Source organism: Etheostoma spectabile, chromosome 6, assembly GCF_008692095.1.
Source record: "Etheostoma spectabile isolate EspeVRDwgs_2016 chromosome 6, UIUC_Espe_1.0, whole genome shotgun sequence".
Taxonomy (NCBI): domain Eukaryota; kingdom Metazoa; phylum Chordata; class Actinopteri; order Perciformes; family Percidae; genus Etheostoma; species Etheostoma spectabile.
In genome coordinates this window covers 22,181,642-22,206,294 of record NC_045738.1, presented here as the reverse complement: position 1 = coordinate 22,206,294, position 24,653 = coordinate 22,181,642, and the positions used below count along the sequence as shown (strand labels likewise).

Genomic DNA, 24,653 nt, shown 5'->3' with positions numbered 1-24,653 from the left:
TACTAAAAGAAAAGAGAAGAAAGACAAAAAAGTCCAAACTAAAATTACACAAAATATCAAATCAAAGTGTTAATCTGATGGTAAAGCATTCCATACCACTGAACCTTTGTCATTTAAACCAAACTGTAGTTGAGATGTTTGACATATAGGAGGCCTGAGCTTGTAATTATTTAAATTGGCATATTTATAAATTTGGTAACATTAAAGAAAATGAAGGAAGTATCTTGTTTAGAAATCTGTATATAGAGTGTACATAACAGATATGACACACTACTTAACAAGAACATTTTCAAATGGCAGTTCATTTTGAAAAGGTTGCCAACCCTTGGCCTATATTTTCATAGTAAAACTATCGGGGTTTTATTTTGAAACCGGAAGTCATAGTTCCCTAACGCTGGTTTTACGCTAGCCGATAGCGAATCCCACTATGGCCACGACAAGACCCGCCCTTCAATTGCGTTCACACAGTACTATTGGCCAGGCGTCTATGCTTACATGTACAGGTCCTATCCCCTGACCAATCCCGTAACCCTAAGCTTAACCATTCGAAGTGAAGTGCCTAACCCCAACCAATCGAGCTGCTTCGTAGGGCGGGACTTGGAATAGCCATAGTGGGATTCGTAATTTCAGCCGCTCAGGTAAGCGGCTCACGGTAAAAAAAAAAAAATGTAACGGACAGGTCAGACAAAGGCAGTTGGATCCAGTTTGTCATTAGTGAGATAGACTGGACGTTCAGCGGACGTTGATAAGAAAGCACGAGCTCTTTCTTTTAAACACCGACACCTTTTCTTAAGGCTCGCGCGGTTGTAAGCAGACAAGATGATGCTCTCCCCGTGGGACCGCTGGTACTCCACAAGCTGCTGTCTGTGCTGTCATGTCCGCACAGGAACCATCATCCTGGGGGTCTGGTACATGGTAAGCACCGCCTATCGCCTGCCACTCACTGCGTACATGCATAGGCTATCAGTCCATAGACAGTTAAAGAAATCACCAGACACCCACCAGCAGTGAAAATGACCTCATCACAAAGCATTCATAGGCCTACTGTGTGCAAGATTTTAGGATTATGATTTTTTTTTAATGATTTCTATTATTATTAAAAACCTGAACTCTTATTTACAGAAAATGAGTTAATTTTTGTCTTTAATATATAGATAGATTCCAGATTAAGATTCAAGATTTCTTTGTCATACCACAGTACACTGTAGTACAAAACTATATAAATACAGCACAGAAACAATTCGAGAAAAAGGTCGAGATATTAGCTATATACTGTACATGAAAATAAGTAAATGCTTATATGGGTGTGCAGAGCCTGTATAGTGAGAACTTTAAGTATAAATATACCAAGTCAAAAAAAAAACTGAAAAATATAAATATCTAGATATATAAGCCTATAGTTGGGAGTATAAATATCTATATTTAAAATAGTGAGGTAGAGAATAAGGTGCAGTCAGAACAGGTACTAAGGTGCATTCAGACAGATGATTATATATATATATATATTTACTGCATAAACAAATAGGCCTACCAGCAAACTTTAAAGTAGTATTTAAACTTGTAGTATTATAAAAGTAGTAGTATTATAAAGTATTTTCATTTGTTATACTGTAAGGTACTGAGATGAGGCATAGAGGAAGGTTCTCTGCATATTAAAATGTCCCCTGACTGAGTTGGAGTTGTATTTGTCCTCTACATAATTGATTAGATGATTATGCTTGGGAACCTTTTTTTTTTTCTTTCGATTTTTACAACCTTATATTGCATAATCAATACAAGTATGCCCTCTGTTTTGTGTAAAGATCAATGCGGGGTATCTCTTGAATGCATCCCTTTGTTAATCTCGACGTGCAGGAGACAGTTATCTAAACCGAACACCACTTGTGGAAAAATCCACTCTCCGCTCCCTATGAATAAATTAGCACTTGGCCTCCTCAGGTAGCAGGTTCTGTGTCAGGCCTGTGGACTGCGGAGACTTTTCCATTGCATTCATCTGATCAATGGGGATGTATGAGTCATAGCACAATAAGCTGAGCTGGCCACACCAATACAAAGGCTTGTGTACAGTATGTGCCTGGACATAGAGCACAATTACCATAGCTACACTATCACTAGGATGATAATTATTATTATTTGGGCTTTCTAGAGTCACTGTATTTGGATTTCCTTGTGTTACTCTGCACGTTTAATTTGGAGATCTTTACATTTCATCTGCTTTTTTGTTCTCACTGTTCCACTGTCTCCTGTCCATCTCGCCCCCCTGCTTCTGTCCACAATGTTGCACTTTATCTACCCATATGTCCTCTGTCTCTAAGCTCATCAATGCGGTGGTGTTACTCATCCTGCTCACAGCGCTCAGTGATCCTGAGCAGTACCACCTGACCAGCGCTGAGTTGGCTAATGACCTAGATGTCATGGATGACGCCAGTAAGTAGCCCAGAAGGCCAACACATACACAAGTTCCCATGTGTAGTCTCACAATACCACTAATGGGTAGTATTATTTATGTATTCCAATATCTCAACAGTTGTTATTACACCAACAGGTTTTCTGCATTGTGTGGGAAACCTCCACTGGCCTCTGTAGTGCTTCTGTTGAAACTAAGTCTCCTTCAATAACTGTCACACATGACTTAACCTGTGCTTGCTTTGTGACACCCTCAGTAGGGCTGTCAACTGACTAGTGGAATGATTGATTGTGTTGTTAGAGGGACCTCACACATTTGTCTAGACGACGGTCAGCACTTATTTTTAAATCAAACACCCGAAGCCGCAGACATGCAAGCCTAATGTCCATCTGTGCAGAGCTTCTTAACAGAGCAGGTGTACACTGGAGCAGTCTGACTGGAGGTGGGCCACAGCACATGCTGCTGTTAGCCTCTGATTGGGAATGACTGTATTGTCCCAGTTCCAAGGGATAAGGGTGTCCCATGATGCATTACTGTAGGCTGGGCCGGCTGCTGCCAACCCCTGCAGGAGAAACACGCTCAGCTTGAAAAATGACTTTCTTTCATAGGAACAATTAGTTATTTTAGCATTGTTTAATTTTTAGATTTGACAAACATCAAGCTGTTGAAAGTTGTTTTGTGTTCGTTGAATTTTTTTGACGTTATGCCACTTTATATGGGTTTCAATATGCTGCTAATTCCTCTGAAAAAAAACATCAGAAAATCCACTAATTTTATTTTTATTTTTATTTTTATTTTAGTATTTATGAACAAAATAAACATTTCTGGACCTAATACTGATCCTTGAGGGACTATGTCTATGCCAAGGTAGATGAGAATTGAGAATGAGTGTTGGTAGGCAGACGTACTGTCACTAATTAGCCCCATAACTCCAAATAAAGGCTGATGTTGTTCTGAATCTGCTGGATGTGTAAATAGGCTTCTTTTTTTTTGCAAGCAACTCACATATCAACTTAAAAGGAAATAATAGTGTTGTGTTCACAGATTTTTTTCCACTTCCAAACAACTCTGTTGCAGTTTAAAACAATCATCTATTGATGGCATTTTAGATAATTGTTTTTTGATTACAGTCTGACTCTGGCCCTTTTGACGCAGCTATGTTATACTCAGGCTAAAAAGGCGTCATATATTGCCTCTCTGTACACTTTCAAATCCTTTTATGGGCAAAAGTGATTCAACCTATGACTCAGAGCTACAACATATTCATTATCAATTTATAATATATATACATGGCATTTTAATGGGCTACATGACATAGAAATGTTAAATGGAATTCACTCTTCACTCACTAATACAACAGCAACGATTAGTTGTTTTATATTGATTTGAGGTTACAATGGCATGGAGCTAATGACAGATGTCTGGTTGATGCAGCGTTATTTTTTTAGTATAGCTCAGCTGAACATGATGTTGTGAACATTTTAAGAAATGAGATTTGGAATTGAATGTGCCTCAACCAAATTGCCCATGCACTGATTATGACTGACTAGTAACCACACCTTTCTCTGCTCCAGACATGTGCATTGCCTCGGCGATCTCTCTGCTGATGATAATTATATGTGGGATGGCAACGTATGGCGCATACCAGGTAAACAAAACGATTTATGTGAATTTTCTTCATATTCCTATAGTCTCACAGTGCTGCTGATTACAACTAAATGTACCAACTGCCACTTTGCTCATTTAAAAGCCACAATGTCTCTCTCATGGGCTGGCCAAATTCTCTGGGAAGGCAAAGCAGAGAAAGGGGAGGTAACCTTGCCCCTTATGACCTCACAAGGGGCAAGAACCCATCTGAGCTGTCAAGGCAGAGCAAGATACCCGGGGCTCAGTTACACCTATCGCCATTTCTAGCTACTGGGGGACCACAGGCAGGCTGGGGGAACGCATATTAATGTTAAAAATCTTCATAAAGGGAAATGTTCATGCCATGGGACCTTTAAAACCTATTTTATACAGTCTATATTTCAAACTCACAGATAAAGTAGCGTTTGTGATGCAGTCGGTTCGTAAAATTAAATGAGAACAAAGTCATTTAGAAAAATAATTGAACATTTAAAAAAAAAACGTACTTACTAAGTAATTTACAAATTAAAACGTGAATAAAGATCGTGATTTTATAACGATTAATTGTGCAGGCCTATTGTTCAAAAAAAGATTTTAATGTTGCCACATTTTAATGTTGCCACGTTGCTTGTGTACACTACATCTATTTTAGAAGTCTAAAACACAACAAATTCAAATACCATGCCTGCATTTCTATTATTAATAAACACACTGTAATTTCCGTGCGAAACAATTCAAGCTTTTTGTTTGCAGTGTTGGTTAAAGAGCTCAGCTTGTTTCTTTGCTTTCTGATCAATACCTCCTATCCTAAATATCTAAAAGGCGCTACTCTGTTTCAGCTGCGTCCTGCCTGGATCATCCCATTTTTCTGCTACCAAATATTTGACTTTGCCCTCAACACCCTGGTGGCTGTCAGCATCGTGGTTTACCCGAACACCATACGGGATTACCTGGAGCAACTGGTAAGAAACCTTGGGTGTTTTCAAATGAACCGTCAGTGACATTTAACAACACAATATGATTGACTTCTTTTGGTTTGTGTAAGCATTGGACTGGTCATTTATAATTTCACATGTCAGTGTTGATGATGCACAGTTAGAGATGCCTCTACTATCTACTAAAGTCTGCTGCATGTGTTTCTCTGATCCCGTGCAGCCTGATAACTTCCCCTACAAAGAGGAGGTCGCTGCTCTCAATGATGTGTGCTTGGTCCTCAACGTTCTGCTCTTCATCAGCACCATTCTGGGCTTCAAGGTAATGTTGTCTAATCTTAATTTGCATGTCTTCTCCATATTTTAGCAGCACTGATAGTTCTTAGCAAGCCTGCCAGGCTAATATTTGCAGCACAACAAATTGTCTTACAACGGAAAAGATGTAAAATGCAGACACAGGCACCTGCTTGGTATGTACCTTTCTGTACATATGTGACTTTATGTAGACACCAAGTATCTTTTTTGGAGCCCCATGGAATGTCCCGTTAAATTATCTTGGGAGATTTTTGGCAGGAGCTATGCTTCTCAAAGCAGACATTTTTGACGTACAGTTAATGCCAAGTTAGTAAATAACTGAGTAACATTAAAGGTCCCATGGCATGAGTTTTTTTTAACATTAATATTTGTTCCCCCAGCCTACCTATGGTCCCCCAGTGGCTAGAAATGGTGATAGGTGTAAACCAAGCCCTGGGCATCCTGCTCTGCCTTTTGAGAAAATGAAAGATTGAATGAAATCTTGCTCCTTATGAGGTCATAAGGGGCAAGGTTACCTCCCCTTTCTCTGCTTTTCCTGCCCAGAGAATATGGCCCACCCATGACTGAGAAAGACACCATGGCTTTCAAACGAGCAAATTAGGAGACCACTAAGGTCTATATAAAAGAGACTTCAGATACAGTATTAGGGGACCACTAAGGTCTATATAAAAGCATCCACAGAGCACAATGTCATGGGATCTTTAATGATGGTTCTGTTCTGGCTCTGCGAAGCCAGGATAGTGTGACCGTGAGCCAGCTTTCACAATATCGTTACGCTGAAACGGAAGCAGCTAAGTGGAATTCAGACATCATGAATGTTATTATTTACACCGGTGCTTTTTCTGTTGTGACCCACATTTCTGCTGATAGTGATGCTTTTGCTGATAGCAGAATGGGATCTATGAATACTTTGTTTTGTTGCTGTGGGCTTTTCCACATTCCTGGAAAGACTTAACGCCACAGTGTTAAAGCCATGTGGCATTAGTTGATTAGTTAGTGGATCCACCACCCAGGCTCACTTGGATGATCCCCTGACTTTTCCTCTAGCTCTCTCTCATTTTTTAAACCAACCAGACTGTTTCAGCTGTTCTTTTATTTGCCTTTGTCCACTGAATCATTAAATCCACATTACTGATGAGTATTTATCACAAACCTCATTGTGTAAATACTTTGGGAACGCACCAATAGTCAACTCTACAATATCTTTGCAATATTGATATTGAAGTATTTGGTCAAAAATATTGTGATATTTGATTTTCTCCATATTGCCTTGCCCTAGCTGAATGCATGGTTAAATGTAAGTAGCTTCTACCAGTGTATTACCGTGTGTACTTTGTCCATAGCGATCCCCACCAATTGGTCCCAAAAGTCATGTAGGAAATGCTTAAACATATTTGTTGTCAGTCTTTACAATCAGACCTGAAAGAACCAAGCAGGCCTGCCTTATTGCAAGATCCAAATCTTCTTCAAAACGTGCCATTTTCAGCATGTAGCTTGCTAGCTCAAAGTTTGTAGTTTTTCCCCGAAGTGAACAGAGTTTGAGAACACACAGAGAGCGGGAGGTGAGGGGTTAAAGGAGGGACCGGATGTCAGGCTTCATCCTGGAAATGTGCTTTCATTGATCCCGACTACTTCCTAAACATTTACATGTTTCATAGTCATAGCTTCATAGCTTCCTGACATTAGCATTTAGCTCAAAGCAATGCTGTGTCCAAATGAAGAACAGCCTTACAGAGTTGTTAGCGTGACTGTAGACTCAGTCTTGTTCATTTCTCCGGGGTGTGTAACTACAGAATATCCAGTAAAGCTGTCAGATATGTTTTTATGGTTATGATGCAGCTCTGCTAGCCCCCCAAACCTTTTGTATTCTTTAATAACTAAAGCCCGACCGATAATAGATTTTTAATGCCGGTACCGATATGAATATTATATTGGTTATTTAAAAATCTGATGTGTCAATATATTGGCCGATATACAGTATATGTAAAAAAAAATGATTCACAAACACGTAACAAAACAAACAGATTTCCCTGACATTAGTTATTTGTAGTTACTAAAACCATATGATAATAATTTGTTCTATTGTCACAACATCAGAGGAATATCAAAATATATTAAAGTTCAGATACATTAAATGTATAAAAATACCAACTTAATATATGAAAGTTAAAGTAATTTGAACAAAAACACATTAACAAAGAAAAATCAGTGTTGCCAAGAGCGCCCTCTGGTGGGCAGACTATGCAACACAACGCTCATGGCATGGTTGACAGTCCGTTTTTATTTTTTAAATATTCATTTATCAGAATCATTTATTTGTCATTATAAATGATTCTGATGACTGAATTTTTTCTTTTAATCGGCCATTATAAATGGCAATACCAATAGATTGGGAAATGCCTAATATCGGCCGATAATATCGTCCCGCCGATATATCGGTCGGGCGCTAGTAATAACCGTTGCCAAGTTTGAGATTAGCAATAAGACACATGGCTACTTTTAATAGCAGCGGGTATGCTGTCGGTTTGACTTTCATAGATAAAGGACATTCGAGATTGGACACCCCGGGTAGCACTTTCAGAATCTTTATTTGGATCAGTAGTTTTGTGAAGAGGTTTCTGACTGATGGAATATTTTGCTTAGCATTATTACAAAGTGAAGTCAGTGGACTGGGAGCTAAATTGAGTGATCTCTTCTTACTGCAAATAGATTTCTGCTTATTCCCGGGGAGGTTGTTGGAATAACCTAGCTGTCAGAGCATTAGAGGGACTTTGTAATTGGTTTATTAAAGAAGTGAGAGAGCTCCGTCTGGCTTTGGTTTGTGTTGGAGATGGATTTAGCAGATGGTGTTGTGTTTGGACGGGGAGTTCCAGTAGCAAGCTGCCAGCTGAGAGCCAGTTACAGGGTAAAAGAGAACAACAGGAACTGGTTTTTGCTTTTCTAAGTGACAAGTGTGTGAATGGATACGTATCTGTATTTTATGGGAGTTAGTGAGAGTTTCTTTGAATAACATCATTTTTTTGGGCCATCTGTGTCTGTGTGCAGTAAATATAGAACAGGAGTTTTACTCTTACAGCACAGCTTCTCTGGGGATGAGATGACCTAAATATATTACATAATACTAACGTAAAAGCCTTTCATATACTGTAACAAGTCAATATCCTGTGAGGCTGTATTTAGGCACAGCGATGCTTTGAGCTAAATGCTAGCAGCAGCATGCTAACATGCTCCCGTTTGAAAGTGTAGTTATAATGTTTACCACTCTTTCCATCTTGTTTTACCCTGTTAGCATGCCAATTAGCTCAAAAAACACAAAATACAGCTGAGGCTGGTGGGCAAGTCATTGATTTTGTGGGTATTTAGCATCATAAGCAAAAAAGGAAATCCCCGAATGTGTTACAATTAATTAGGGGTTTCACAATTTCTATTAAATTGACCGAAATAAGCTTTCAATATTGATTATGAAAGGAGAAACAACAAAGCTGGACAGTCCTCCTTTTTGGCTGAAGTCATTGCCGTCCCTATTCAAAAATAATGTTTAAATTGAAAATGTAATTGAATTGTGACCTTAAAATAAAAAAATAAAAAATTTAATTGTGAATTTGGAGACTCGAGACACCCCTAGAATTAATCCGAAGAGAGAAAATCCATGGTTCACAACCATTTTATGTTGTCACACAAATACGTTGATATTAATTTAATAATGTCGGTGTTTTTGCTATATAATAGGTGGGATGGATGTTATGCAATTCAAGCTTCTTACCTGTGGTTTTGTTCTCTTTCTGTCTGATATCAGGCCTACCTGATAGCATGTGTGTGGAACTGCTACAGATATGTGAGCGGCCGGGGTTCATCTGAAATCCTGCTCTACGTGACGACCAACGACACCACGGTAAGTCACCTCTACTGATCTGTATTTGTCACGGCTGATAGAAGCAGCACAGGCAGGGAGGACCCCAATGCAGACCCAACGGCAGGCAGATTCAGGGAAGAAACTCTAATATTGACAACGGCAGGTTTACCGTATCTGCTGGCTCGGGTGATGATGGAACTGGGAACAGGTGTGTTAGTGGGAAAGGATGCACTGGGGATTGAAGATGGGAAACCGGTGAAGATATGGGGACAGGAAAAAAGTCGGGGGACATTCTGGCAGCGGATGAAAAATGGCAGGTCTGGGGAAATGAAGGAAAAAACATGGTCAAAAAACATCACCATGATTACTTGATAGGATAAAATCATGGATTTAAAGATAAGGATGGCCATATCATACCCTGTATTTTGGTCTTGTCAACCAATTCTGTGAAAAGACCAAAACTAATCAAGTCTGTTTCTCAATACCTATCTGTAGGTCTGGGTACAGAATTCAAACTAAATTCTAAAGTAGAGTCTTTAACAGGAGGTCTGGGGCCGGGCGGGGGGGTCTGGGGAGTACTTCAGCTGTGCTTCCACCCAATATAGTCCCAAATCAATATCTGCCTAGGACATTGTCTTATTATATAGTCTTAATAGTCTTATTCTGCATAGATATTTGTACTCGTGAATATGCAGGCAACAATAAGTAAATAGTTTTTTTTTTTTTTTTTGACTCACTTTTACTCACTTTTACTCACAACCGGAAACATAGGATTTCATTCACTATGCTATGCTAACTAGCGGCGGCGCTGCCGGTGTTGCACACGACTGAAACATTGACTGTGACAAAAAAATGCATTGGCCCTATCTACAGCTAAGGGAGACAGTGATAAGCTCTATTTCAACAAACGGTGATGTATTCCTTTAAAGAAAACCAATAGAACCAGCATGTGTAGTGTACAGCCGAACAAATACTGTTTTCAGTGTTGTCAAAAACAGATAGAGACATTAAAATGTCTTACTAGCAATCCAAATGATTTTCATGTCGGCAGATATAAATGAAATGTAGTAGTGAGAAGTATATAACCAAAATCATCACTCTGTGTCCATGTGTGCAATATGTTACCATATTTACAGTCCATCAAGCTCTCCTTTACGTCTATATTGTCGTCTAGAGATCCAACATAAAACAAGAGCTGATCTTGAATTGTTGCTTTCTTCTTCCAAAGGCAACAAAACAACCGGCAGAAAAATGATTTACTCATTCAATCCAGACTGTACGTTTTCCTCGTCTGCGTAGCTTTCCTCTGCTCAGGCCAGTCTGGCAACTGTAAAGTCATCATGTTGGGGGAGGAAGGAAGCATAAAAATGGGCTGTCGTAGAAGTTAGTTTTACACAGGATTGCACAGATCAATGAACAGACTTGGTCAGAGAGATGAGGCGCCATGCTGGCAAAGCCATTACAACGGTGGAGGAGGCCCAGTGGAGTAAGTGGGCTTTGTCTGGGTCTCCTGCTGGTGCCCTGTTACTCAGGCCTGGCCCCCTAACTGACGTCACCCTCCTACACACACCCATATTATAACTACTCATACTTATGGAGAAGAAAAAGTAGGCTGTAGAAACACTAATGATCTGTTTTGACGATCACAAAATGCGTTTTTCAGCATGAGCACAGTTGTCAGTAGCTGGCTCTATTACTGACCTTGCAGTATTTTGGGGTTTCCCGGGTATTCTGAGAAACCTGTACTCCTCAGTTTGCTCCTCTGAGTGTAACATTCCACACAATTTGAAACAATCCACAACACTCGGCAGCTTTATACACTGTGGGGCTTAATCATGTTCAGGGCTTTTAAAAAATAGAGACTCTTGATGACTGTCAAGAAAGGAGCAGTAAAGGTGCTTGGATAGCTCAGTTGGTAGTGGCGTCCTGTCAAAATAAAGGCCTAAAATGCCCAAAAAACTATTAAAAAAATAAATAAATAAATAAAAAAACAAAAGAAAGGAACAGAAGCCCACTCTCTAACTCGCTGACCTCATTATTGAATAGTACCAGAAAAAAACAGCAGTTTGCCCCTCCATTTCCTACCTCTGCACGTATGCTTTATCAATTAGAGCCCGGTATATTCAGTTAGAGCTCCCTACAGACCACAGCTCGGTTTGTGGCTTTTAGTTAGCAGCTTGCATGGCTTTACATCAGATACACAGCCCTTAGGTCAAAGGTCCACTAATGTGTTCCAAATGAGCCGAATTCCTGCACATACAGAAAAGATCCGTACACCCACATACTACCATCTGAGAAGACGTCATTGGAAAAGAGCGGGCACCAGGCAAAAAAAAACCTGGCAGGTGATGGGATGAACCATCGGTGTATCGTTGTAGTTTTAATGGAACACCTAAACCATGCCCATTAGCCCTTAGCCCCTCACCGGATGCTGATTGGTTCAGAAAGATGGTAGTTTAGACACAAATGCATTACGTGAAGCACATCAAGATGCATTTCCATGTGATTCTCGTGATCTCATGAAGGTAAAACATCAGGTGTTTCTTTTTGGCAATAAAGGAACAACAATAAGTAACCCTTGAAATTCCTCATTGACTAAAATAGAGCAGTTTGCTAATCCCCGCTCCTTCTAATTACTGTTGCTAAACCTGTCAATCTGTCCAGTTTTCATAAGCTAGATAGATCGATCTTTATTGGCACCATATATATTTACATAACAAAACTTTGATGGAGCAATCCAGTTTGCAGCATTAACATACAAGATAAAATGTAAAAATATATGTACACTCAAACCCACAAACCTCAACCAAATGACCACATACACATTATTACCCATACTATAAATAAATACTTATGATATACATAAATACTTATATTAAATACTTATGATGTACGTAGGGAGCCATGCCCACAAAGTTATTGGTCAGAGTCATCATTGCATAAAGAAGCCTGTGTTGACAGTGTTTGCGTGTGTGTGTGTGTGTGTGTGTGTTGATTTGTGTGTGTGTTGATTTCTGCAGCCTGAAATCAACCAGCCAGTTTTTCATTTAACTATTGTGTATCCTGTTGGTATTGTGCTCCTGGGGTTCACACTCTGCCTGAAGGGGGGGTGGTGAAGAAGGGGTTTTCGGGGTGTGAGGGGTCCTACTGGATGTTTGTTGCCTTTGTGAGGAGACGGCTTGAGTAGATCTCACACAGATTGTGGAGGTGGAAACTGGCAGTTTACAGTGAAAACTGCCAGAATAAACCAATGATTTTGGTCTGTATAGCTAAATGTGGCGCTAAGAGATTGAGGATTAAGATACATAATCCCAGTAGAAAGTCATAATCCATAATCCTCCCTAACACCATACTTGGACAAGCAACACAGGGTTTACATTTAAGCTTTAACATGTGTTCAAAAGTCAATATCTAGCCAATATTCGAACAACATACCGGTATATACAAAAGCCAGCTTCTTATCTATCATGTAATCAGAATGTGTGTGAATTGTTCAAGCGGGCATCGATCCATGTAGGATCTAGTCACTAGTAGAGGCTGTTAAAGATTATTTATTACTTAACCCTCATGTTGTCCTCGGGTCAAATTGACCCGTTTTCTTCTATCAATGTTCTTTTTCACTACCCAAAATAACATGATTGATTCCACACAACGCTCTTTGGCAAGTACAACTCTCTACTTGTATTAATTTTGCGGCGTCTTATTCAATTTTAAAGCATTTGAAAGTATTCTCATAATAGAATTGAGTAAAGTTTGTCATATTCCAGTCTGTGATTATCCATCAACATACTTTCCTTTAATTTTTGTCTAAATAATTCCTAATTTCTGCTTTTCTAACTCAAACGTTAGGTAATTTTCTTTCGTGCTTACTTGTTTGTGTGTTATTGTTTTGTTTTTTTGTTTTCTGCTGTTGCTGCTATGCTGCTACTTGTAACGACAGAATTTCCCCGTCGTGGGATAAATAAAGTATAATCTAATCTAATCTAATCTAATTTCCTATAAATTCCCAAAAATGACTGTAAACTAAAGTTAAGAAGTTAGTGTTACGTAGTTTTGAAAACATCAAAAAAAGTGACAAACATGTGAGAAAAATTAAAAAAATATGAATAAAAAGCGTCAATAAAAGTGTTGACTTTCAATTTTGATGGGAAGAAAACACAAGGGTTAAAAAAAAAGTGAAGGTGCTTTCTCAGAGATACATTTAAAAAAAAAAAATATATTAATACATATATCCTACGCTATGTATTTCAGATAGCTAATTTTCATTTGCATGTGTTGCAGCTGTATGTCTATACAACATACAACTTCGACATAAGACGATTTTAACATAATATGAATGTGAAAGCAGTTATAAACAGCCTAGGTGACAATAAAATTAGTTTTGGTTAAAATCAACAAATAATCATGAGTATAATCGGGATCACAATATTGATCAAAATAATCGTGATTATCATTTTGGCCGTAATCGTGCAGCCCTACCACTGAGCATGTATGACTCCCAACAAAGATAGTATGGAAGTGAGATGTCTCACTCTGGAGCACACAGGGTGAAAACAGAATCTGCAGCAATGTGCGGTACAACAAAAAGATTGTGTTTTTTGAAAATTAAACCATGTAAACCTATTCTGGTACAACCTCAAAATACAATTATGAACCTGAAAATGAGCATAATAGGGGCCCTTTAATATCAATAAATTAGGCAAAGCCTGAATGTACATGTTATCCTTAAAAGGTCGGACTGAAACTCTCAGTGACTCATTGTTTAACTCATGGAAGAAGACACACGTCAGACACATGGTGGTGTTGTGTATGAAGTCAAGTGAACCATTTAGAGTCCACAGTTGTGTTAGCCATAGTGTTTACAACAAAACCCGAATGTTGAGTCCCACCTAACATGTTCTGACTCCACACAGTCTCAGCTTTTATTTGATCAAATGAAAAGGCTTCCTTATGCATGTTGTAAAGTCGTGTAAACCGGTTTATCATGGCAAAAGTGGTAAGATGAACAATTTGCTGAACTACATTATTTTACAAGGAGTTCCTTTAGGTGTAAAGGATGAATGCAAATCGGTCGTCTCTAGTTAGACCTCCAGCTTTAAAACTACATCTGGATGCCGACACCTGCATTTGTTTTTTTTTATTACATGCCATAGTGTCCCATCTTGTTCATCACCCACATTATTCAGGACACTTTCCATGCGACTACAAGTCTCTTACCTTGATAGGAAAATCAATTTACCAGTTTCCTGCTGACTCCGCTAGCCTGGTCGGTCAAAGTTTCAGTCCCTCCAGGATTTCACAGCCTTTTTTTTTTTAGATTGTTGCGGCCCAAAATGCCTCACGTTGTAAAAGTTGCAAAGGTTCGTTGCAATGAAGTTGCGGGAGAAAAGTTGTTTTTTGTATAGTTCTTTAAAAATAAACGGGAAACCTGTTTTGGGGAGAATAAGACTACTCTGGGCTGAGCTTTCCAATAGTAACCTTACCAAAAAAGCTCAGGATGCTGCAAATGTTGGTATAATATGAAAATAGCTGGTGGATTTAAGACAAAAAATAATAATTTATTAAATGAATCAAATTTGAACTGTCTGTCAGTGGCTTGTTGATCTTTCTATTGTTAATTAATTTCCTATCCTGGGCTAATACACACACATTCATACGGTTTGATAATGTCTTAATTGGACTTTAACTTATCATTGCACTTACAACAAGTGTAGCTGTCCTCAATTTAGGTCGTCCTGTACATCTGCGGTTTTTCCTGCATCCATCGTGTGTGTTTGCGTGTGTGTGTGTGTGTGTGTGTGTGTGTGTGTGTGCGCGCGTTAGCCGCGGGGGGACCTGAGCAGCCCCGCCCACTATGGAGAGCTGACAGGATTGAAACAGCAGCCACTTCAGCAAGATCAAAGTGAAGAATTGTTACAGCGTACATTGATGTTAAAATGTAGACAGGTTGGCAGGACGGTCTGACATGTTGTTCGCTGAACGTTTTGTTGGGAACTCTGAGATGTTCGAGTCACACACGTCTCGGTAAACAAGGAAATGAATATGGCCACTTACGTGTGATATCAACCCGTTCTCCCTCCCGCTTGGTCATTGGCTCTGAATTGTCTGGCACACGGGATTGGTTTAAGTCGCGGGACTCCAGTTATTGGTCAAATTTGCAAAAAAGTTGCGGTGACTGGTCAAAATTGCGAGTCACGGTGATTGGTTGAATTTGTGTGAATTGGTGCAATCGCGAAATCCTGGAAGGACTGACATTTTCAAATGTACATGTACACAAACATCCGAGCAAACACAGAGGAAATGTGACGATGGCTTTCAGCTACAACCTTTGGCTACGATCCCGACTATTTCAACAAGCAAGACCATCTCTGCGTCCATCTTAATCTCTACGTCAAAGGGGGCCTCGGTGCAAGCATACGACTGCGTTTTCTCTGCTGGGCATCTTGCTAGTCCCTGAGGTGTTGGGCGCTGAGCTGGGCGGAGGCCTGGGCGGAGGCCTGGGCGGAGGCCTGGGCGGAGGCCTGCGTGTCTGCACTGGTTTCCAGCAGGATGGCGCCAGCTGGGGTGTCTTTTTGCCGAAACTTGGCCGGACCCTGGAGCGCCGTTGCCATTCACCTGTCAAACGTTTTCTAAGAATGTGGCCGCCGTCCGATCGGCACATCAGAACCTCAACCACGATACTCCGATCAGACGTGGACAACATTCTGCTTTATGATGAATCATGCACAAGTTTAAGGAAATGATGGAATTACAAATTACAAAACTCTTAATCACTGGGTGCTGATAAGACTCAATACTGAACTAAGTCCAACCTGCAATTGGTCTAGTACATTTTATCATACTATTTAAGCAGTTGCAGTTGTATTCTCAACTTGTAGATATTCAAATATTAGTTCTTGTATTTTATTCCTATTATTATTCCTATTATTTCATGTATATTGTATGTATGTATATTGTATCCTACCATTTCATTTCTATTCTGTCTGACGAATTTTGCTGCTTCAACACTGTAATTTCCCATTTTATTGTGATCAATATCTATCAACCTATCGATCTATCTATATTTCACTGGAATTGTTCCTCTAGGATTTAATGTGATGATTGATTGATACGGCATAGTTAATTAGTCATGTTGCTAATATTGTTCTAAAAATAAATGCTGTAATGTTTACCCAGAGTAGATTTTTTAACTGACCAACATTTAACTTTTAATTTAAGTAAACTTGTACCGATACTTTCACTTAAAATGTCTTTAAAATAACAGTACTTTCACTTGAGTACAATATTCCAGTACTCTCTCTACCACGACTATTTGCAGTTGATCCCTGCTTGGCTTCATCCCAGTTTAGGATCAAAATACATAAGGATGCAACTAGCCATTTTTTTCATTATTGATATACATATACATACATACATACATACCTGTTGATTATTAAAGATGTTTTAAGATCTGCAGTTTGGCCATGTTATTCTATTCACTTCATTTAATGTGTTCTGTTGGTTTAAATTTAAAGTGCTTCCTGTCCAAAAGTTGGATTCTGTCTTTATATAAAATGTGCCATACAAAAAAGTTGCCTTACATACTTCTATTGCACATGTTATATAATCATATTTGTTTGAAATCCTGTAGTTTAGCCTATTAATTAGACATCATAATTGTCTCTCTGCCATTTGATAGCTCTCTGTCCATTTCATTCTTCTTTTTGAAATTGCCAAAGCTGGTGCAATATTATGCGACTTAAAAAAATCATGATCATTTTGCAAAATGTTTGCACTAGTATGACACTATTAATTTAAATCAATTCCATTTCATTTATAGTATCAAATCTTAACAAAAAGTTATCTCAAGACACTTTACAGGTAGATTAAGTCTAGTCCACACTCTATATACAGTCATTTACAAAGACCCAACAATTCCAGTAATTCCCCTGAGGGAAAGCATTTAGTGCGACAGTGATGCCGGGTGGGGGTGTGATAAAAAATGGCAATAATAGTCACAAACAAAGATAATAAAGATAATGGAACTATGACTAGACATAGCAGTTGTAGTAGTTTATGGCGTAGCAGGGCGTACTCAATCGCTTTCTTTTTCTTTCCTCTTTAACTCTAGGTGCTGCTACCTCCGTTGGATGACAGCGGGAGCATCCCCCCCAAGCAGGCTCCTGCGGCGTACACCACCACACCCCCACAGCATGAAAAACTCCCCAGCATCCTGCTGAATGGATCCTGCTGCTAATGAAACCCCAGCAAGATTCATGCACCACACTGCCTCTCCAGCGTACAGTATATTAATGGATATATTGTAACTACACACACATTACAGTACACCCATGCATGCACTGACACATACAAAATCCTCTCACACACACATGCACACACCCTCTACCACCACCGTGACCTCTCATCCCTTCCTGTTATTTATTGATGACCTTATATATATATTCTTACTGTAACTCTTCCATGTGTCCATTCTGTGTCTATAATTCTAGGCATGATGTGCATTTTAATGCATTTGAACCTGGGTGCAATAAGGCACAAGAAAGTTAGGTGGATTCTATATATTTGTACTAATTGTATTTACGCACTGTGTGTACCTGTAATAGTATTTTATGTGTCCTAGCTTTGATGGTCACATGTACGTAACTTAAGCACAAATGACGATCTTAAAGCCCACCGTGATGAGTACAGTGTTTTGGGTTTGTCTTGTCTCTGCTCGTGATCAGGGTTGGATTGCCTTTATTCATAATAACTTTCTCCCTGATGGTCTGCCCTTAATAGACCTACAGTGTCACCCTGGAGTTTTTTTTCCAAAGAAATGCACCTGCCTGTATTCTGACATGATCAAAGAGCAACCTATCGAACATATCATCTTCGTTCACTCTTTTGTTGAACTACAAATAGAATTGTCTTGTGTTTTAAAAACATCTGTTGTTGCTGGTTGAGCTTCAGAACTTTTAAATGTAAGTGTGTGTTTCTACTGATTGATGAGAAATGTCTAGGGCTGATATTTATGTATTTTGAGAGCACAAAAGCAGCACTGATCTGGAATCAGTTTGCTCTTTGAAGTCACTTGAGGGACCCTGGTGCAATGACTCGAGATCAGGGCTCCCAATGTTCAGGAGCTTAATAAATATGGAAGCTGGTTGTGTTTTTTCAATTAAAACCAATGGGAGCTTCTGGTCTGTGTAAACACACAAGTCTGCTCCACCAGATGCAGTTATTGGCAGGCTGCTTCCTGGACACGAATGATCCTGTAAGGACACGAACGTCAAACCTGAGGGCTGCTGCTCTATGAAAAACAAAGACGTGACATTTATTTGTCTATTAAAATGTAATTTCACTGACAGATGTTTGTGTTTTATTTCAAGCGTGAGGTATAAGCTTGCAGTGGCGGAATGTAACTAAGTATGTTTACCCAAGAAATGTAATTTAAGGGTAATTTACTTGAGTCTTTTCTTTTCATGACACTTTTTACTTTTACTTCACTACATTTCAGAGGGAAATATTGCACTTTTTACTCCACTGCATTCATCTTACAGCTTTAGTTACTTTACAAATTAAGATTTTGCACACAAAACACATAGTTTAGTATAAAATGTTTTATTATAAATTAAATATACAGGCCTACAAATCGAGCTGAAATGAAAAGCCAAACAGTTGATTGACATAACCGTTTGGATCGTTTCCAGTTTCTAAAATGTGAGAATTTTTTCTGCATTGAGTACTTTTATTACTTTAAGTAAACTTTCCTGATGATACTTTTACTGAAAGTGCCTATATTATGAAAAACAAAAACACTTTCTGGGATTTGGGGTGTTGTTTTGTGTCTCTGGTGCTTGCACACTCATGCAAACTTTGAAAAAAAACTATCCATGCTGTTCTGAGTGAGATCCGGTTTCTGAATGTCCTCCGTCTTCAGTGAGCTGTTTAAAATCTGCAGGTTTTTCTGTTAAGGCTCGTGGTTTGACCCCGAACACAGAAACATTCCCAGACAGATGGTAAAGGTTAACAAAAAATGTCTTTAATAAAAAAATCAGTTCGTTAGTCACCGAGGACCAAAAACACGATACAGATCGGATCCAGGCCTGAATCGGGCAGGGGGGGGGCAGGTAGAGGAATGTCCTGGTTTCCCTTTCAGAAATCCCAGTTGAAATCAGCAGGTCTAGTGGAGTTGGTCTGGACAGGGAAACACAAGGTGTACGCAAAACACGAGGAAAAAAACACTTTGACGACAAACTGAACATTTGAAGAGTTTGGCCTAGTTACCACACTAGTAGGCGTAACGACCTGGCGCTGAGGAAGAGCCAAGCCCAGGAATATATACTGCGGGGTGGATGAGTGATTAGTGGCAGCTGTGCAGGTAAGTATCAGTGGAATCGCCAGCAGCTGAGCAGAGAAGAGGTCACAGCCACGCCCCTTGACTTACTTTCTACACATAAACAGATAACACAGACACAGTGGGGACAAACACACACTGATACAATAGACAAAGCGGGGACAAAACAAGGGGAGAGACAAACAAAACGTGACAGTACCCCCCCCATCCCCAACGGTTGACCCACCAGGTTTGTCAGGGTGGTCACGATATGAGTCCTTCATCAACTGAGGGTCCAATATATGATGTTTCGGGAACCCAGGACCTTTCCTCAGCTCTGTGTCCCTCCCAGTCAACGAGGTATTGAGGGCCCCTACCCCGCCTCCGAGAGTTCAGTAGACACCAGACTGTGTAGGCTGGGTGGTCAAACAGGTGGATGAGGTTCGTCAGGCGGACACAAAGGGCTGGGGGTCACGGGTTTAAGTTACAAAACATGAAAGGTCAAGTACCTTCATGGCAGGAGGCAACTTCAAATGGACTGCAGTAGGGTTAACAATCAACTCCACCAAAAAAGGTCCCACAATTTGCAATTTGCGGGACTCGGTTCGAAGAGGAATGTTCTTAGAAGAAACCCAAACCTTCTGGCATGGCTGGGACTCAGGTCCAGGTGTCCTGTGCCTGTCGGCCGAAATCTTGTTCCGCTCAGCGGTCTGAAGCAAGGCGTCCCGGGCGTCATTCCACAGTTGGTGGCAATGGCGGAGGTTCTCCTGAACCACCTTGTTCTCCTGAGCAGGAAACAAGGGGGAGGGAGGTGATATCCCTAGGCTACCTCGTAGGGTGACAGACTGGTGGCAGAGGTGGCCAGGGAGTTGTGGGCGTACTCGATCCACGGTAGATGTTTGGCCCAGGATGTCGGATCCTGGGCAGCCACACAACGAAGGGATGCCTCGAGGTCCTGGGGCTCTTTCAGTCTGTCCCTTGGTTTGGGAACGGAACCCTGAGGACAGACTTACAGAAGCACCCGGCGCAGAACAAAACACTTAAAAATACACCTAAAAATACAACTATGAACCTGAAAATTAGCATAATATGGGCACTTTAATTAACATTTTCAATGCAGGGATTTTAATTTTAGTACTTAGTAAGTAAATAATCTTAATACTTCTTCCAACACTGCAGCATGTGCATAAACTCTTTAGTTAGAAAACTTGTTTATTTTGTTCAAGGGCAGATGTGGCCCTGGAAATTATTAGTAAGAGGTGACTCTGTATAAGGGTGCTCATTGTGTGGCAGGCAGGTAACCCCAGAGTTGTTGGAGTTATAAGGACTTTCCTTATTAGGTCTTTCCATACACAGCCGCTCCAACGGGGATGTGAAGTTTATCCAAGCATCATTTGTAAAATTACAGAACCTCTTTCACAGTAGCTCTGGCCTGTATGCTGCAGGACAATATAAATGAACAGCAGTTTCTCATGGAGGAAAGACTTTTAACAGCTTATTCTGATTCTTTTATTAAATTGCACATTGCTTACAACACATAGAAATGAGTGGACACAATCTACCACGAGTGTGGACTGTGCCTTTTTCTGACACGTTATGCCGTAAAATCTGTAATCATGACTTCAAATCTGCACTCGACTTACATCAGGGAGTGACAGACTCTTCATATTCATGCTCCATCTTGAAATACAGTACGTTAGCTGGTAAGGGACATACAAGACACACTGCTCCACCTTTTGCCTTTTTGCAACTCACAGGTGCTGCTATTGCTAATGCTACTATTGGTATTGTTGCTTACCGGCCCTGGCAAGTTTGAAGAAGGAAACATGGAGGACCACACGTATTCAAAATCCAAATTTCAGGAACAGGAGTCTTCTTCTTTGCCCAGAAAAAGAAAACGGACATTGAAAAAAGCAAGAGTCCAGCTCTCTGAAGCGTGAAGGCTCCCGTAGCTGTAATTTGAACTGCGTGATCTCAACGCTAGATGGGAGAAATTCCTACACATTGGACCTTCAAGCCTCTACACCAAATTAAAGCAGAAACTATTCCTCAATTTTTGTGTAAAGTTGAATATCAAAGGAAGAAATCAAAAGCCACACCCAATGGATAGTACACAGTACAAACTTCCAAAAAAGATCCAAGTCATTACATGACTTAGACACACCCCCTTTAAAAATGTGTAGTTGAACCATTAAATCTCTGAATGTAATGCCATCAATGTCCCTTAACATGAAATATTAACGGCAGGCTGATTTAACAAATGAAGTTATTAAACTTGAGAAAAGAAACTGAACATGAGCCAGGTTAAGGGCTCATGTCCACTCCACATATATCTTATTATGAAATGTTGAAGAACTTGGATGGAGTAAAATTACTGTTAGAATCCACAGAGTTACTGTTTTACCAACACAGTGATCCGAACAAGAAGGCGTCTCCGTGTTGGAGTGAGAGGGGGAGTAAACAGAGAAACAGAGAGTGGATGGAGAAAGGGCAGAGCAATGCAAGTGTCTAGGCAGACACAAAACGCCAGAGGACTGGGATATACATATGCATGTTCACTGTCTGGAGCTACTGTTGACTGATTCTTCCTGCGGAAACTCATTTCCTTGACGTATTCCTGGAATTTATTGAGAAACTTGGATTCCACGAGTTGAGAAATAGCTGGCTTTGATATAGGGTAAGTAGGTTTTGACATGTTTTCCTCTGTTTTGTTGCTGAAACACTGCAGGCTCTACTCGCAAATATGGTTTTTTTTTTAGAATAATGAGAATTTTTTCCTTTACTGTTGGAAAAAAAGTGGAATCACCAGCTGTAATCTGAATTCTACATGAAGTCAATATTTACAGGACAACGGTTTCCATCACCTGCATCATGAAAAGCCATCAAAGGCAGGGAATGTCAGGGCTCGTAAAAACCCAGTTAGGTACACAGGTTTTAGTGTTTCGTAGTAAACACACAGCCTTGGCTTTAATTCACGAGGAAATGTGAGAGGGATTGTGAGTGAGTGAATCCCCCCCCCCAGTATTAAATCGGATATGAGTGATTGGATCACATGTGGACAGCTCTAAGTACAGGTGAAAACCCACTCAGGACGCAGAGTAATACACAGAATTAGCGGAAAGTGACTTAATATGTGATTTAATATGGAGGTCTATGGCCCTTTAATAGATCCATTTGGAATACTGTTGGGTTATTAGTGTAGAAAACACTTTTAGACCTGTGGTAAACTATTAGAACTGTTGGGTCCTTGTAAATTCTGGAGTGTGGTCTATCTGTAAAGTGTCTTGAGATAACTCTTGTTATGAATTGATACTATAAATAAAATTGAATTGAATTGAATTGAATTGGTAGAAAGACATCAAACAGATGTGAGGTCAGTGGTCGACAGCTCTATGGGGTGCAACATGAATATATGACCCCTGCAGGTCTCAGGTCAGCTGCCGTCATATACATGTCTGCATGGGACTGTCCATCTGGCTGGGCTGCAAACAGACGGAGCACTGATCTGGTGTCATCACCCGGAACAGGGCATAGAAAGACGTTCCATCAAGAAATCCTGAAATTCCTAACATCTCACATGCTGTCTCAGAACTATGATCTGATCTTTATGACCAGTGCAACGTCATTCTGCTTTTAATTGTGGGTATATTTGCTGTTTCTTCACCGATCACACAGGTTTCAGACAAGTGGAGCCTGCAGTCTGAGCATGACAGGCCGTTAATGGCTCTTCTGGGGACTTGATAGGGAAACAGTCTGTGGTACATTTCAGCCTCTCTTAAATCACTTTCAACCACCTATGCACCAAAACATCGAAAAGCTCATTCATTCATAGAGTTTTGTGGACTTGATGGCATAAGCGAATATGTCACATTTAGAATCAGACTGTACCATTTGGAATGTGCTCTTTCCTCTTGCTTTAAAAAAAACATGCAATGCTGTGTGCATTAGATATTTTCACACTAAAATGTGAAATCTGAAGCTGAGAGGGTCAAATATGCTGGAGGTGAAAGTTCTCCCTATTTATATCCCTCCTCATCATTAACTTTAATGCAGTACTTCACTAGTGTTTCCTACACCAAGGAGGTTATGTTTTCAGTCTTATATGGACTCCAGTTTGTCTGTTCATTGGAGGCATATTTCAACAAATAATTGACAGAGTTCAGTGAAATTTAGTGTAAAGATAGACCATGGGAATACAAAGAAGAATTTTGATTTTGATTTGAATAGCACCACCATTTGGGCATTTGTAAAGCCAATTAAAAATGTATTCATGAACCTTAAACCTTATTTTTCCTGGATTCCTGATCTCTTGAAACATCTGTTCTCAATCAGAAACACCAGTTTTGGTTATTTCACATGAAAAACGTCTTCATTATGTGAGTTTGTCTGTGCTCGTCTCACCAGTTTGAAGTGGGCGAGGCTCAGATATTTCCATGAACCAATCAGCATTTAGCAACTGTTGAATCCAAATGTGATGACGGGTAGTTTCCTTACATTGTTAATCAAATCTGGTAGATTAACTGAGTTTATGAATATTATAGAATAACTAATAAAGGATGTTTAGCAGACCTTTAACTTTGTTGTTGTTGAGGTTATGGTTAAAAAATATTGGAAATTGTTATATCAGGGGCTTTTTTACCATTCCTCACAAACTCACAAAAAATCTACTTTTATAATTATTACAAATTCCCAGAGAGGGTTGAGGTGTTTTCTAAAAATTATGGTCACCATCAGCCAATTAACAGGATTGACTGTCATTGTGTTGATTTTGATGCAGATTAAAAATTTCCAAATCAAAAATTAGATTATAAGAATAACACATTTTCTTGCTGTTTCCCTCTTGCAGGCTTGTTCTCTGCTTGTAGTGCATTGTGGGAGTGTTTATATTAGTTCTTGATCCTTTTCTAGCTCTCTCTCTCCAAACGCTGCAGTTGTCACATCTTGTCAGAATGAGGTCCCTGGTCCTCGGCTTCTTCTTCCTGGTGTGCTGTAACGCAGTTCGACTGGACAGACGGCGTCCCAGACCCATCGCGGCCCGAGGTCGAAATGAGACTACTGTCCAAACCAAACCAGCGGGTAAGGGATCCCTTGGTGACCAAAATGGGTATTTTACCAACTGTATTCATGTCTGTTTGTGTCTAATGGCGACCTTTCACCAAATGACTTTTCAAGCCATTTCCCTGTTGCGGGGGGGTGGGGGGGGGG

The 24,653-nt window shown here is 39.9% G+C and overlaps 2 protein-coding genes across 2 annotated transcripts in view; both read left to right on the top strand.

Moving 5' to 3' along the window:
* The first annotated feature begins 409 nt into the window (after window positions 1-409).
* On the top strand, window positions 410-18,479 carry LOC116690983 (lysosomal-associated transmembrane protein 4B). Its single transcript, XM_032518222.1, has 7 exons — window positions 410-915; window positions 2,316-2,427; window positions 3,982-4,055; window positions 4,873-4,995; window positions 5,189-5,287; window positions 9,077-9,172; window positions 17,244-18,479. Exons 1-7 carry the CDS (start codon window positions 820-822, stop codon window positions 17,367-17,369), a joined length of 726 nt encoding a protein of 241 aa, XP_032374113.1. The 5' UTR covers window positions 410-819; the 3' UTR covers window positions 17,370-18,479.
* Window positions 18,480-21,920: 3,441 nt separating this feature from the next.
* LOC116690981 (matrilin-2) overlaps window positions 21,921-24,653 on the top strand; it is a gene marked incomplete in the record, with an annotated part of 15,636 nt that continues 12,903 nt past the window's right edge. The window contains 2 exon segments of the mRNA XM_032518219.1: window positions 21,921-22,125; window positions 24,357-24,524. Of these exon segments, the coding sequence (XP_032374110.1) occupies window positions 24,398-24,524 (127 nt within the window).

Coding starts and splice junctions, on each gene's coding strand:
- LOC116690983 (XM_032518222.1), top strand. CDS start 820: ATGATGCTCTCCCCGTGGGACCGCTGGTACTCCACAAGCTGCTGTCTG. Junction 916..2,315: donor TCCTGGGGGTCTGGTACATG/GTAAGCACCGCC, acceptor TCTGTCTCTAAG/CTCATCAATGCGGTGGTGTT. Junction 2,428..3,981: donor AGATGTCATGGATGACGCCA/GTAAGTAGCCCA, acceptor TCTCTGCTCCAG/ACATGTGCATTGCCTCGGCG.